The sequence below is a fragment of the Trachypithecus francoisi genome, unplaced genomic scaffold (assembly GCF_009764315.1).
Source record: "Trachypithecus francoisi isolate TF-2019V2 unplaced genomic scaffold, Tfra_2.0 Lachesis_group20, whole genome shotgun sequence".
NCBI lineage: Eukaryota > Metazoa > Chordata > Mammalia > Primates > Cercopithecidae > Trachypithecus > Trachypithecus francoisi.
In genome coordinates, this window is record NW_022681466.1 from 49112634 (window position 1) to 49128559 (window position 15926).

Here is a 15926-nt window from a genome sequence, read left to right on the forward strand (position 1 = left end):
AGAGATGATGTAGTGGCACTCCAGAGGAGAGGATGACACCCAATTACCTGACCACTCTGGCCCACTAGGCTTTCACCCTGCACCAGCCCTGTCAACTGCCCTAGGGGGAACAGAATGGGAATCTGACATCATTCAAAATGCTGCAATCACGGCAGAAAGTGCTGGATTTTATGTGCCACTCAGAGATTTCTGTCAATGGGAATTCCAGGCTTTAGGAACCTTAGGGGGCAGGCATACAGTGGAAAGTGCATTGCTCTGTACCCAGAGGACAACTTTGTCCACAGCCCTTCAGAACAGCCACAGCAGCTGTTATGGGAACTCAGAAGAGGAAGGCAGGCTCCCAGCTCAGTGTGCCCCTCCCTGTGAATGTTCCTCAGTGTACAAGCCTACCTGCTCTTCAAATGGAGCTGTCCTCAACCCTCCTGCATCTAACAGTAAGAAGGCAGAGGAGGCCGGACATGGTGGCTCATGCCTGTAATTCCCAGCACTTTGGGAAGCCGAGGCAGGTGGATCACCTGAGGCCAAGAGTTCAAGACCAGCCTGGCCAACATGGTAAAACCCCCTCTCTACTAAAAATACAAAAAAAAAAAATTAGCCTAGTGTGGTGACGCATGCCTGTAATCCCAGCTACTCAGGAGGCTGAGGCAGGAGAATCGCTTGAACCTGGGAGACGGAGGTTGCAGTGAGCCGAGATCGCACCATTGCACTCCAGCCTGGGCAACAAGAGCGAATCTTTTAAAAAAAAAAAAAAAGGGAGCCAGAAGAAGAAACATTCTCCTTCGAGACCCTGACCAAGTGTCCCTCTTCCTTCTCAAAGGAAAGCCGAACCCCAGCCTCTTTTCCTCAGCCCCTACTTGGCGCCTCTAGCTCCTGAGTTGGCTCTGTGCCCCCCTTCAGATTCTAGTGTTGAGCCAAGGTTAAATGTTTTCCACTTCCCAAAATATCTCCAAATTTTGAAGCCTATAATCCACCTGGGCGGGGCGTGGTGCCACACCGTGTCCAGCAGTTTTGGAGGCCAAGGCAGGCGGATCACCTGAGGTCAGGAGTTTGAGACCAGCCTGGCCAACATGGTGAACAACCCGTCTCTACTAAAAAAAAAAATAAGCTGGCTGTGCTAGCAGGCGCCTGTAGTCCCAGCTACTCAGGAGGCTGAGGCAGGAGAATCGCTTGAACCTGGGAGGCAGAGGTTGCAGTGAGCCGGTATCACACCACTACATTCCAGCCTGGGTGGCAGAGTGAGACTTCAGCTAAAAAAAAGAAAAATCCACCCCCTAGAAAAACCTGGGCCCACTCTGTTGTTACCTTTAACTCTCAATCTCAATGCTAGCTATTCCAATTAATTCACAGGGAAGCGGACCAAGCTCACCCCACTACCCTGCTTCCCACACCAGAGCGGCATGCCTCTGCATGGGCCTTTTCAAGCCAGGCCACACCCTGTGTCCTCTCACCTTTGTCCAGCCAGCCTTTCCCTAGCACCTTCAAAAAGAGCTCTCGGCAGAACACCAACCTCCTCACACTTGTCCAAAGCAAAGTCACAGTTGCAGCACAGCAGGAATGGAATGGCACTGACAGCCCACTTACTGCTGCGACTGAGGGAAGGGGTCTCCAGGAGCTCCTGCCTACCCAGGCCATGCCTGTTATGCTCGTTTTCAGACACCACACAGCTGCTCTTTTCACTCAACCCACCACCACCTCCCCACCCCCAATTCCTATCACTGCTCCAACTGGAAGCAAGGAAGAAAGGGCAGTCAACTGCCAGAAACGGCAGAATCAAGGACCCAGAAGGCAAACCCAGTTGAATGAGGCAGGGCTGTTTTCTTCCTAGCTGCTTTCATCATACAACTGCAGGGAAGATTTCCAAATCCCACCCCCATCAATCAGCCTACTTAGCCTATAGCCTATCTCTAGCTGCCTGAAGGGCCAGCCTGCTTGTTAGCTTCCCTGCTGGGCTGGGCTGCCCATGCACTGCTGGAGAGTCCACTTTACCTGCATGCCCCACTTCCCATAGCATCCTGAGGAAGGGAGGCCAAGGCGGGGGCCAGCTACAGCTTCCAGGAAGGGTTCCAAATAGAGCAGGCCTGAGCCCTTACTCCTGAGGAAGTCAGCTTTGTTCTTTCAGGGATCACAGAGCAGCATCTAGTGGCCCTTCTGGGCAGCACAGATTACATAACTAGCACACAGCAGGGGACCAGAGCCTCTGCTCCCAACTCCAGCGGAGTCTTATTAACACACAAAGTCCTGGCACCATGAAGGCTGGAGCCTAGAAGGGAGGTGAGGGAACCAGGCCCAGGCCAACCCACCGGCCAGCTGACCTTCCCAGCTGTGCCTGGACTCAGGTCATGAGAGGCCTGGGAGAGGAGGCAGTGGCACAACTGCTGGTCCTGGAGGTCTAGAGCTGCGCTGTCCAAGAAAAGGATAATGTGAGCCACAGATAGAAGCCACATAGGTAACTTTGTATTTTCTAGCAGCCACATTACACAAGTAAAAGGGAAACAGGTGAATTTTAATAATATATTTTATTTAACCCAATACCCAAAATATTTCAACACATATATAAAAAAGTTATTGACATATTTTACACTCCTTTTCTTATCATACTAAGCCTTCGAAGTCTGGTTTGTGTTTACACTTGGCAGTGTATCACAGCTCGAACCAGCCACATTGCAAGGGCCTGACAGCTGTACGTGGCTAGCGGCTCCATATTGGACAGCACGGGTCTAGAGGGCATCATCTGACCAAGACCCGCAAAGGGAACCGAGGAAAGGGCTGCTGCCTGAGCTCCTCAGGACTGCCCTAAGTTTGAGAAACCATCTCCCCTCTGCTCCAAAACTAGGTATCTTTGGAGTACTTTTTAAAGTCCTTTATAAAAGCAAAACTCTTTCTGCAAGTGAAATACACAGACAATACTAAAACTGACAATGGCTGAACTGCTCAGACTGAAGAGGATTTAGCAGGTCCCCCAGTGGTCCCAGAGCCCCCCCAGGGTGTGAGGCAATATGAAAATCGCTGCCTTTGAAGATTCCAAAAGGAAACGAAACCACAACTGAATGTCAGGACTCTCCAGACACCTGCACGTCTATGACTTATTAAGCTTCACATCACAATCACCTGCCAAGGAAGCAGCATCCTCACTGAGTAGAAGAGGAAGTAGGCTCAGAGGATCTACCGTCCAAACCTACACGTGCTCACTGGACCATGCTGCCCTGGAAAAAGACACCTGAATTCATTTCCAACTTCAGAACTCACACACCAACTTTCTTGCCCCCAAAGTCCTTCAAATTTGGACCCCAAATTTAGCTTAAGGGCTCCCATTACACAAATGAGATAACAGCTTTGGCCAGATGAGAGCTAGACTAGTGTGGGGCTACACAGAGCTGTCTGGGCTTGCTTGGAAGCCCTCCAGCACTCAAGAAAAGACACCTTTTGAAAAAAAAAATTATTTTTATTGGAACTCATCTGAACATCAGATATACCTGGTGTTGGTTAGCAAGAACCGTTTGTACATTTGATACTGATGGTGCCAAAACCAAAACAATGACTGGACATGATGGGGAGAAATGTTGAGAACAAAAACCTGATTTTGGAGAGGAAAATAAAAGCCAGTCAGATTCAGTGAGGATGCAAAACCTGGTACAACAAAATCCTTTTACAAAATATAAATGTATTATGAAAACCTGGAAGGATAATCCAAGGAAGGTAAAGAAGAGAAAAGGAGGCCGGCAGGAAGGAGAGGAAAAGAAAAAGACAAAGAGGAGATGAGAGAAGAAAATACAGTTCAGCACAACAGAGGTGCAGAAGCTCACCTACCCAAATGGCATTAAAGCCTCGCTGTGTAATCGTGTCAGAAAACAAAGCATGCTGACACACAGTGCTCTATTTCCCAACCACTCAAGTTCTAAGAGGTAAATTAAGAAGCTCCCTGGGAAGGGGACATGAGGTTGCTCAAAAACCCAACAAAGAAAATTAAAAAAGAGAGAGAGAGAGAAACACACCCCACAGTGTCATTCCGATGTTCATTGTTTAAAAAAAGGAATAAATCCATCTGAAAGCAGGAGAGGAGGAGTGGGAGAGGGAGAGAAGCTCATGGATTTCACAGACAGCCTGACTCCCCTGGAGGGAAGAGGAGGAAGGCAGAGAGACATGACGGTCTTCTGGTTGAGAGGGGAAAGAGAAGGGAGAGAGAGGAAAGAAGAGAGGAGAGGAACGCAGAGGAGAAGAGAAGAGGGGCAATTAAAACACTGACGACTAATCTAGTTTACTGTGTTAAAAAAAAAAAAAAAAAGCCACATGCACAGCAGGCCCCTTGGGGGCTAAGGGCCCACACTGCTCCCCGTGTGGCCATGGTAGACACTAGCTCCTGGCCTCATCCCCATTCCTTCACAGGTCAGAGCGGAGCTGTGCAGGCGCTGCTGCTGTTGTTGCTGCAGTGGTGGTGGTGGTGGTGGTGGTGGTGGCGGCGGCGGCAGGACCTTCGGCTACTCTGCTGGAGCCAATATGGGGAGAGAAGGGCGGACAGGCCGTATGGCAGGGGAAAGAACACCAAAATGCCTCATTTCAAATAAAAAAGAAAACAGCAGTCTATACACAGTTGTTTGTTTTGGTTCAGTACAAACAGAATAAAAAGTCGTTGCTTTTGATGGTCAGCAAACACCCAATTCTGAGGAGGAGGAGAGGTGACGCCCAGCAGGTGGATTAGGACCCCCAGTGGTTGGCGGGGTGCCTGGCTTTGCGGCCCTCTCCCAGGAGGCAGAGAGGACAGCTTTAGGTAGTGTAAGCCTTTTTCCTTTTATTTAGAATAATCTTTTTTTTTTCTTTTTCTTTTTTTTTTAAGCAATTTCCCCACTCCCAAGTTGGGCCAGTAAAGATTACATGAAAACTGGCACACCTATTGGCTGGAATACAGATGCACCAAATGAAGATTTAAAAACTTTCCGAGCGAAAAGTAGAACAAAAAGAAAAAAGAATCTCCTAGCATTTTCCCCCAAGGTTTCACTCTCCCGCCACACACACTCTCCAAAGGACCGCTACAGATCCAACTCTGCAAGAGAAGACAGAGCAGTGTCAATCAGGAAGCCATGAGGACACCAGGAGGAGGTTTTCAGTCTCGACACGCAGAAGACAGAGCTGCCCAGCCCTGGGGTCCTGAAGCCAGCACTCACCTATGTCAGTTTCTTGGCTTTGTTGTAGAGGGAATCCACTACTTTACTCATGTTCTGAATTGTTTCCAGAGCAGCTTCATAAGTTTTATCTACTGGGGGTTCATCGAAAATAATCAGGACACCCTCCCCCTGGTCCAAAATCCCTGCAAGAAACACAAGGGCAACCCAGGTAAAAAGTGACATTAGACACAAAGCGTTTGTGAAGCAGCCCACTCCCTAGTTGACTCACTGTCTCCAGAAAAGAAGGGAAATAGAATTCATCTCCCTATTCCATGTACACATTCTCACCACAGGGGAGAGGGGCCAGGACCCCAGGGTGAACCATCAGGGGAAACAAATAGAATATCTTCTTTAAAAATAAACTTCTGGCCGGGCGCGGTGGCTCAAGCCTGTAATCCCAGCACTTTGGGAGGCCGAGACAGGTGGATCACGAGGTCAGGAGATCAAGACCATCCTGGCTAATACGGTGAAACCCCGTCTCTACTAAAAAGAAATACAAAAAACTAGCCGGGCGAGGTGGCGGGCGCCTGTAGTCCCAGCTACTCAGGAGGCTGAGGCAGGAGAATGGCATGAACCCGGGAGGCGGAGCTCGCAGTGAGCTGAGATGCGGCCACTGCACCCCAGCCTGGGCGACAGAGCAAGACTCTGTCTCAAAAAAAAAAAAAAGAAAAGAAACTTCTTCAACCGTCTCATCACCACCACCAGCCCCCTTGCCTGTGTGACTGCTACTCACCATGAAATTTCTTGTCAAGAATCATCTGTGATAATTTCCTTTCCACGTCGGCCTAAAATCAAAGCACATGATTAAAGGGACCCGTATCCACTAGTCAGAGATCACCCTGACACAAAAGCTTTGTTGGAGGGGTCTTACGCCAAATGGACTGAAAACAAAATAGCAACAATGCAACTCCTACTCTAGCCCACACTGCCCATTCCCCACTGAGAAGCCGGGGAGCTTTCCAATGAGGCCAATCAGGTGCATGTGCCACCCCTCCTCACCACCCCTTCCCATTCCTCCCTGCAGATGGCCTTAAGACTCCTTACCTTGGAGAGTTTGATGAGACTAGATATGTGTTCAATCTAAAAGGAAAGGCAGAGAGACACCAACACTGAAAGTTTTACTTTTGCCTCCAATAAGAGAAGGGAGGGAACAGGGGGAACTGCTATATTTCTCAAAATTCTAATATATGTCTCTATACAAGACAAGACCCTCCTTGGCCGTGCTTAAATCTCTTGTGTTCTTCCCATCTGCCCGCCCTTCATTGCTACACACAATAAACAGACTCTTGTCCCACACACCCAATACAGAAAACAGGTACAACACATGCAGTGACTCAAAGCGAGGAGGAAACTGCTCGGAACACATGCAGGGGCAACCCACATGCCTCTACCCACAGCATCTCCTCCTCGATTTTTGTTCATTTTATCAACAGAGGCCCAAGCTCTTGGTGGCCTCTTGCCCACCAGGCACACCCCTACAAGTGAGTTCCCATTCTGGACACGTGTGGAAGGGAGGTGGCTATAGTGAGAATGCCCGGCCAGAAATGGAGTCCCCAGAGGGTTCTCACCTGTACTCTGGAAAAAGGCTCAATGACCCGGATCAGATTCTGCTCCAGTAAGTTATCATACAACTTGGCCAAGTGTGTGCTGATGATTGGGTCATCCCGGAGCTCTGCCCGATAATCTGTCAGAGCCTGCCAAAAGAACCAGTCGCAGAGATTGGCACAGAGAATCACTTTAAAGTCATGCTACTCCTGCTTCCTAGGTAGTTTGCTGGCCCTTATAAAACTACATGGTTGAATGAAGTTAGGGGAGATTTGGGCAGATGCATGATACAAAGCAGAAAAGGAATGTCAGAACTAAAAGGGAAGTTTGGCTTGGTGGCATATGCGCCTGGAGTCCCAGTTACTCAGGAGGCTGATGTGGGAGGACTGCTGGAGCCCAAGAGATCAGGTCCAGCCTGGGCAACACAGAGAGCCTCCATCTCTTAAAAATAAATTTTTAGGCCGGGCGCGGTGGCTCAAGCCTGTAATCCCAGCACTTTGGGAGGCCGAGACGGGCGGATCACGAGGTCAGAAGATCGAGACCATCCTGGCTAACACAGTGAAACCCCGTCTCTACTAAAAAATACAAAAAACTAGCCAGGCGAGGTGGCGGGCGCCTGTAGTCCCAGCTATTCGGGAGGCTGAGGCAGGAGAATGGCGTAAACCCGGGAGGCAGAGCTTGCAGTGAGCTGAGATCCAGCCACTGCACTCCAGCCCGGGCGACAGAGCGAGACTCCGTCTCAAAAAATAAATAAATAAATAAATAAATAAATTTTTAAAACTGCTATTCTGGCCAGGCACGGTGGCTCACGCCTGTAATCCCAGCACTTTGGGAGGCCGAGGAGGGTGGATCACAAGGTCAGGAGATCGAGACCATCCTGGCTAACACGGTGAAACCCTGTCTCTACTAAATATACAAAAAATTAGCTGGGCGTGGTGGCGGGCACCTGTATTCCCAGCTACTCAGGAGGCTGAGGCAGGAGAATGGCGTGAACCCGGGAGGTGGAGCTTGCAGTGAGCCAAGATGGCGCCACTGCACTCCAGCCTGGGCGACAGAGCAAGACTCCGTCTCAAAAAAAAGAAAAAAAAATGCTATTTTATGATAGTCTTTAAGAGAAAAAAAATTATGAAATAGAACAAAAAGGTGGAGTCACCCTAGGGACCATCCTTCTGTTTGCAGGCTTCAGGTCAACAGCTCAAACCATGGAAGCCGCAAGAGCAACTCGGCTCGTGAACCAAATTAGCTACACCAGCATTTCTCAGCATGTATTCTAAAGAATAAATAGGGTCTCCATGGAGGGAAAAAAAGAATATTGAGGTTAAAGAATAGGAAATGCTGAATTCCACAACTAGCTCTTGGGAGTTTTATAAGGGCCATCAGCATAATATGGCTCTGCAATTATTAAGCAAAATTAGGTGTTTTAATTATTATTGGCCCTAGTATTTTGTTTAGCCCTAGTATTTCCCAAATATCTAATCACAGAATCCTTCTTCCAAGGAACTATTTGGAATAAAAGTGTCCCATCAAACATCCCAGACATTGTGATAAAATGATCTGGACCGTGTATTTGTGTGATTTACTGACCATCATTAATGGTCTCAACATCCCAGCCTCATGTCAGCTGGGCTACAAGGTGTTAAGGGAAGCAGGCAAATCATGCCAAGTAAGAGGCAACAGGAATTGGCAAGAGCCCTCCAGGAAGATGGTGAATCTTAGGGACAGTCAAAGCCACATGGTCTAGTCTCCATCCACGCTAAGTTTTTCTTTCTGGATCTAGGTTTTGTTTTTATTAAGCCGGTCATTATACTCAGACTAAGAGGAGAAAAGTTCAGAAAAGAATATACAATTCTCACCCTAATGCCCAGACAGGCTTTTTTCCCTTTTCAAAACTCCCAAACAATGAGCAAAAGGCACCGGAGTTAAATAAAGCCTAGAACATCATCCTGAGAATGTTTCTTTGGGTCCAAGTACACACATCAAGACTTCCCTTCTGTCCACAGAGCAGACCTGGCATTTCCGGAGCTGAAGGAATGCCTACAACTGTGTCACGTGGAACAAGCACCAGGCCTAGAGTCAAACTCTGACACTATGCTGTGTGACTTTGAGTGTCCTCCTGAATCCCAGTTCCCTTAACCATAAAACACAGATAATAGATAGGTGTGTTGTGAAAAATCAAAGTGAAAAAAGGACAGAACTTTTGAAATAGAAAGTTATTATGTATAAATAATATATATTTTATATCAACTCAGTAAGTTTCACTGTACGAAAGTGCTTAACTATTTCCTGGTTTTAACACTGTCCTAGGTGAAGGATACATGGAATTATCTGCAACTTCTTGTGAAACTATAATTATTTTTAAAAGTGTGTTTTGAAGTACTTAAACGTCCCTCTCTTCCACCCACATTCCATACCAACCCAATGTCATGCTCACCTTTTCAAAATCTGCCAGTGATCTGTTCTTGCTAGCCTGAGCCACACATTTTAATGCTTCTGTCTGAGAATAAAGAGACAAATCATGAAAGTGATCTATTCTGCACACTAACATTTACCCAAGTCTCATAAGCAGTATGCTGTGTCCATATAACTTCTGCTCTAAGGAAGAACCCGCCCCACCATCATTCTTCTTCAGACGCCTGGAAAGAAGAGCTCCAAGTACTAAATACCACTATATGCCAACCTGTTTCCCTCTGAAACCTGAAATGACTTAAGAATACTAGGAAACAGAAATTTTCCAAACAGACCGACCCTAATACAGCATTCTCTAGAGATGACAAGCTAAAAGGAAAAATGACAAGAGAACTGTGATTTCCTCCCCCTTCCTCCAAGGCTTGTTATTGCCACATCCACCCAAACTCCTTCCTGCCCTTAAACCCTATTATATCTGTGCTTTATCAAGATTCATTCTGCTACGTTTGAAACGAGGCACTGAACAAGGTCTACCTCATTAAGGCTGAGGCATCAAGGCTGGGCACGGTGGCTCAAGCTTGTAATCCCACCAGTTTGGGAGGCCGAGGTGGGTGGATCACTTGAGGTCAGAAGTTCGAGACCAGCCTGGTCAACGTGGTGAAACCCCCCTCTCTACTTAGCCGGGCGTAGTGGTAGGCGCCTGTGATCCCAGCTACTTGGAAGGCTGAGGCAGGAGAATTGCTAGAACCCAGGAGGCAGAGGTTGCAGTAAGCCAAGATCACGCCACTGCACTGCAGCTGGGTGATAGAACAAGAATCTGTCTCAAAAATTGCGGCACTGGCCGGGCGCGGTGGCTCAAGCCTGTAATCCCAGCACTTTGGGAGGCCGAGACGGGCGGATCACGAGGGCAGAAGATCGAGATCATCAGGGCTAACACGGTGAAACCCCGTCTCTACTAAAAAATACAAAAAAAAAAAAAAACTAGCCGGGCGAGGTGGCGGGCACCTGTAGTCCCAGCTACTCGGGGGGCTGAGGCAGGAGAATGGCATAAACCCGGGAGGCGGAGCTTGCAGTGAGCTGAGATCCGGCCACTGCACTCCAGCCCGGGTGACAGAGCCAGACTCCGTCTCAAAAGAAAAAAAAAAAATTGCGGCATCAAAGTTGAGGCATTAACATATCACACCAAATGTGAAGACCCAACGGAGTGATGAAGGTACAATCAATAGTTGAGAACAACTTCTAACCTCATTAAAAAAGGCACCTGACCAAGCTATCAAGTCTCCACTCAGCAAAAAATCTACAACACTCATCTTTCTGGGAGATCAGCCTATCTTCTGCTTAAAAGCTAACATCAAGGTGCAAGAGACTAAGAGAAGCTGCTCGTTTATCAGCCTACGTCCTTAAATAAGAACAGTGTGTCTTATACAGTAGACTAAATGGTACAAGGCTAATCATTAGTGTGTTTGTCTCCAGCATTTGTCCTATAGACAGAAAAAAGTGTCAAAATGAGAAAAGCCTGGAATTTAGAGCCAATGACCCTAGTTGAAAGTCTAGCTCCACCACTGATGAGCTACCTGACCTTGTCCTGAATACCTGATGTCCCTGAATCTGTCTCCTCAACTCTAGTTATAGTGAGAGTAGTGCATCTTTCTTCTTACTATTTTTTTTAAGACAGAGTCGCCCAGGTTAGAGTACAGTGGTGCTATTTTGGCTCACTGCAACCTCCACCTCCCAGTTTAAAGTGGTTCTCCTGCCTCAGCCTCCCGAGTAGCTGGGATTACAGTCGCCCACTACCACACCCGGCTAATTTCTTATTTTTAGTAGAGACAGGTTTTTACCATGTTGGCCAGGCTGGTCTTGAAATTCTGACCTCTGATGATCCTCCTGCTTCTGCCTCCCAAAGGGCTCGGATTACAGGCATGAGCCACCACATCCAGCCCCTAACTGGCTTTTTATCAGCAAAAGTTTCAGGTCAGCTCCTGGTTTTGACCTCAAGAGTACTGGTTATTACTATATTGTAAGATGCATGGCTGGATGCAGTGGCTCACGCCTACAATCCCAGCACTTTTGGAGGTTGAGGTGGGCGGATCACTTGAGGTCAAGAGTTTGGGACAGCCTGACCAAGATGGCAAAACCCCATCTCTACTACAAAAAGTTAGCCGGGCATAGTGGCAGATGCCTGTAATCCCAGCTACTCGGGAGGCTGAGGCAGGAGAATCACTTCAAACTGGGAGGAGGAGGTTGCAGTGAGCTAAGATACGCCACTGCACTCCAGCCTGGACGAAAGAATGAGACTCCAACTCAAAAAAAAAAAAAAAAAGCCAATTAGGGCCACTTGCAGAGAGGGAAGAAACCATCTGTGGCCACTCCTCCAGAGACATAGTGAGATTATACAGACAGCCAATCAGTCTGTGTTTAGAGACAACTGCAGTTGAAATCCAGAAAGATTACTTTTACTTTACTAGTGATAATCAAGCAAAATACAAAGAGGAGACAGTCTAGATATCATCTTTGCATAGGTCCTAACTGTCTGCTGTCAGAAGTCACACTCGTACCTACTTGGACATTAACGTAACACAAAAAAGGGGCCTCTTTTTACACCACACCCAAAATTCAAAGCATGAGTAGAAAGGTACTGATCTGAGAAGCACAAAAGTAAATCTCAAAACCTAGTTTCTGCACCAAGCAATCAGACCTCTCTAAAGCACATACGCACCAGATGTTACCAGGCTGCTGACATGGAGAATCTAAGATTTCACACTCTGTGTATGTTAAATTACAAGTCAGACTACTATGGTAGATAAATCTTCTGGTCAAAGCCAAATGCAAACTAAGTCAATGCAAATGCTACAGTTCAGTTCCCTAAGTCCCTCAAACCACCTGATGTCCTTAAGAGCTCCAAACGCGGACTTTCCAGGCCAAGAATTTAACAGTCTAGGAAATACACTGAATGGGCTTAAGGGAAAGAAGTGAGTGGGGGAGAAGGAAGAGAGTAGTATGAAGACCTGAAGAGCGCTGGTCTCATCAAACGTCGTGACTCTGAAAACATGCTGGCCTCAGAGTGAGCAGAACTGCAGTCAAGGGAGTCCCTACCTGCCTCCCTGCATACCGAAGCGCAAGCTTCCCGCTCACCAAAGCCTGGACATCTTCTGGGCTAGAAAAAAACACATACTTGGTCAATTGCTACAGATGTTATGCTTCTAAAGGTAGGTTTGGGCAAATTTCTTTTTAACAGAATTCCACTGAAGACTCTGCCCGCACAGATAATCAGCCCAACCTTTAAACCCATATACCCATCACATTGCAAAAGCTAGGTTTTCTCCACTCTGGGCCACAGTTCAGCCTGAAGAGTAGAAAAACTCCAATATTAGAAAGCTGAACTGAACCTACCAAAAGCAATAGACCCAACAAGCAGAACTGTAAGTTTAAGTCAAATCCCAGTGTAACAGGTTTTATTAAAACATAGCCCTTATGTAATCCAAAGATCCAAAGAGAGTTCTTAGTCAATACTTCATTTATTCCCAAAAGAACTGAATAATTCTGTAGACTTCTTTGTAAGTAGGTCTGTCATACTTTTGTTGTTCACTTTTTCAAACCTCTCCTTAACCCTTCCTTCCTCATTCTGGGTGGCTCAGTTGGCTGGTACTGGCTGATCTGTAAGCTATTTCCTGACCCTCTGTAGCTATTTCCTGACCCTCTGTCCTGTGCTCTGCACCTATGAGGACACAGAGTATTTAAAGGATGAGAATTCTCCAAGAGGAGCTGGGAAGGGGATTTCTAAAATGTCTCCCTGATTCTGAAAGACTAGCAAGCGAAAGTTTTCTGGACCACCTTTGATCCTCCTGCTCTACCTCAGCCAGTCCTAGAGGCTGCAGCTACTGCTGTTTCTGTAACTGGCCAAACTCCCTGCTCAGGCCATCTCTGCCATGGCAAACAGACTTGCTGAAGGATCTGAGTTCTTGTAGTCCAGAGTTAAGGTGCACCTACGTGTTGAGCATGATTTTGCACAGCAACATGTACTTCAGAGATGTGATGGCCTTGGGGCTGTCGATGGAGTCATAACCCTCAAATGCCTCATAGAAGTATGAGTACGCAGTTTTCCAGTCCTTCTCTTCTGCTGCATGGATAATACCTGAGCATTGAAAAGAAAGGAATAAGAACATATAAAATAATAGAGCCATAAAAGATCAGAGCTGGGAGGCACCTTAGAAATCTACCTAACCGGGCACGGTGGCTCACACCTGAAATCCCACACTTTGGGAGGCTGAGACGGAAGTATCATGTGAGCCCAGGAGTTCGAGACGAGCCTCAGTAACACAGTAAGACCCCATCTCTTAAAAAAAAAAAAAAAGGACCGGGCGCAGTTTCAGCTCACACCTATAATCCCAGCACTCTGGGAGGCTGAGATGGGCAGATCATCCGAGGTCAGGAGTTCAAGACCAGACTGACCAACATGGAGAAATACCATCTCTACTAAAAATACAGAAGACCAGGAAGTTGATCAATCCCAAGGCTGCTGAGAGACGGTGGCGCGAGTGGGACAGTTGCCAGGGATGGCTGAGCGTGAGGATGCAGCCGGTGTCCGGGCTGCTCTCCTGGACGCTGCGCAGAGTCCTGTGGCTCTCGGGCCTCTCTGAACCGGGAGCTGCCCGGCAGCCCCAGATCATGGAAGAGAAAGCGCTAGAGGTTTATGATTTGATTAGAACTATCTGGGACCCAGAAAAGCCCAATACTTGAGAAGAACTGGAAGTGGTCTCAGAAAGTTGTGTGGAAGTTCAGGAGATAAATGAAGAATATCTGGTTATTATCAGGTTCACGCCAAAAATACCTCATTGCTCTTTGGCGACTCTTATTGGGCTGTGCTTAAGAGTAAAACTTCAGCAATGTTTACCATTTAAACATAAGTTGGAAATCTACATTTCTGAAGGAACCCACTGAACAGAAGAAGACATCAATAAGCAGATAAATGACAAAGAGCGGCCGGGCGCGGTGGCTCAAGCCTGTAATCCCAGCACTTTGGGAGGCCGAGACGGGTGGATCACGAGGTCAGGAGATCGAGACCATCCTGGTCTACACGGTGAAAACCCGTCTCTACTAAAAAATACAAAAAACTAGCCGGGCGAGATGGCGGGCGCCTGTAGTCCCAGCTACTCGGGAGGCTGAGGCAGGAGAATGGCCTAAACCCAGGAGGCAGAGCTTGCAGTGAGCCGAGATCACGCCACTGCACACCAGCCTGGGCGACAGAGCGAGGCTCCGTCTCAAAAAAAAAAAAAAAAAGACAAAGAGCGAGTGGCAGCTGCAATGGAAAACCCCAACTTACAGGAAATTGTGGAACAGTATGTCCTTGAACCTGACTTATAGCTGTTTTAAGAGCCATTGGCCTGTAATTGTTTGATGTATTTGTTTAAACTCTGTATAATGTCAAAGACTCATGTTTAACACATAGGTGATTTGTACCTCAGAGCATTTTTTTAAAAGACTCTTTCCAAGCGAGATTTAATTATAAGGTAGTACCTAATTTGTTCAATGTATAACATTCTCAGGATTTGTAACATTTAAATGATCAGACAGAATAATATTTTCTAGTTATTATATGTAAGATGAGTTGCTATTTTTCTGATGTGCATTCTGATACAACTACTTTTCGTGTCAAATATCTACTGTGCCCAAATGTACTCAATTCAAATCATTACTCTGTAAAATAAATAAGCAGACGATTCTTGTAATGAAAAAAAAAATACAAAACAAATTAGCCGGGTGTGGTAGCACGTGCCTGTAATCCCAGCTACTCGGGAGGCTGAAGAAGGAGAATCACTTGAACCCAGGAGGCGGAGGCTGTGGTGAGCCGAGATTGTGCCACTGCACTCCAGCCTGGGCAGCAAGAATGAAATTCCGTCTTAAAAAAAAAAAAAAAAAAAAGCCAGGTGCAGGGGTCACTCCTGTAATCTCAGCACTTTTGAGGGGCTAAGGCAGGAGGATAGCTTGAGCCCAGGAGTTTGAACCTAAGTAACAGAGTTAGACCTTGTCTTTTTTTTTTTTTTGCACAGAGTCTTGCTCTGTCACTGAGGCTGGAGGGCAGTCCCACAATCTCAGCTCACTGTAACCTCCGCCTCCTGGGTTCAAGCAATTCTCCTGCCTCAGTCTCCCAAGTAGCTGGGATTACAAGTACCCGCCACCACACCCAGCTAATTTTTTGTATTTTTAGTAGAGACGGGTTTCACCATATGTTTGCCAGGCTAGTCTTGAGCTCCTGACCTCGAGTGATCTACCCACCTCGGCCTCCCAAAGTGCTGGGATTACAGGTGTTAAGCCACCACATCTGCAGACCTTGTCTCTTTAAAAAAAAAAAAAAAAAGGCTGGGCGTGGTGGCTCATGCCTGTAATCCCAGCACTTTGGGAGGCAGAAGCAGGAGGATCATCTGAGGTCAGGATTTCGAGACCAGCCTGGCCAACATGGTAAAAACCTGTCTCTACTAAAAATACAAAACCAGCCAGGCATCGTGGTGGGCACCTGTAATCCCAGCTACTCGGGAGGCTGAGGCAGGAAGATCTCTTGAACCCAGGAAGCAGAGGTTGCAGTGAGCTGAGCTCATGCCATAGCACTCCAACCTGGGCGACAGAGTAAGACTCTGTCTTAAAAAGAAAAAAAAAAAAAACAAAAAAAAACAAAAAACAGGCCAGGCACAGTGGCTCACATCTGCAATCCCTCACGTCTATAAACCCAGCACTTTGGGAGGCCAAGGCAGCCAGATCATTTGAGGGTCAGGAGTTCAAGATCAGCTTAGCCAACAAGGCAAAACCTCATCTCTACTAAAA

General features: G+C 47.1%; 1 protein-coding gene across 3 annotated transcripts in view; it reads right to left on the bottom strand.

Annotated features, from left to right (window-relative positions):
• Positions 1 to 2497: 2497 nt before the first annotated feature.
• The window catches only part of PSMD11 (proteasome 26S subunit, non-ATPase 11), a 45590-nt gene continuing 32161 nt past the window's right edge, over positions 2498 to 15926 (bottom strand). Inside the window, exons 7-14 of one of the 3 annotated variants that reach the window (XM_033184230.1) lie at positions 13098 to 13242; positions 12204 to 12264; positions 9136 to 9198; positions 6728 to 6853; positions 6204 to 6239; positions 5893 to 5944; positions 5160 to 5302; positions 2498 to 3203 (exon numbers count right to left, since the gene is read on the bottom strand). In XM_033184230.1, coding sequence (XP_033040121.1) covers positions 5160 to 5302; positions 5893 to 5944; positions 6204 to 6239; positions 6728 to 6853; positions 9136 to 9198; positions 12204 to 12264; positions 13098 to 13242 — 626 coding nt within the window. In that variant the 3' untranslated portion in view covers positions 2498 to 3203. Of the gene's footprint in view, positions 5039 to 5159; positions 5303 to 5892; positions 5945 to 6203; positions 6240 to 6727; positions 6854 to 9135; positions 9199 to 12203; positions 12265 to 13097; positions 13243 to 15926 lie in introns of all 3 variants that reach the window. The other 2 variants (XM_033184229.1, XM_033184231.1) reach the window with 2 other exon arrangements.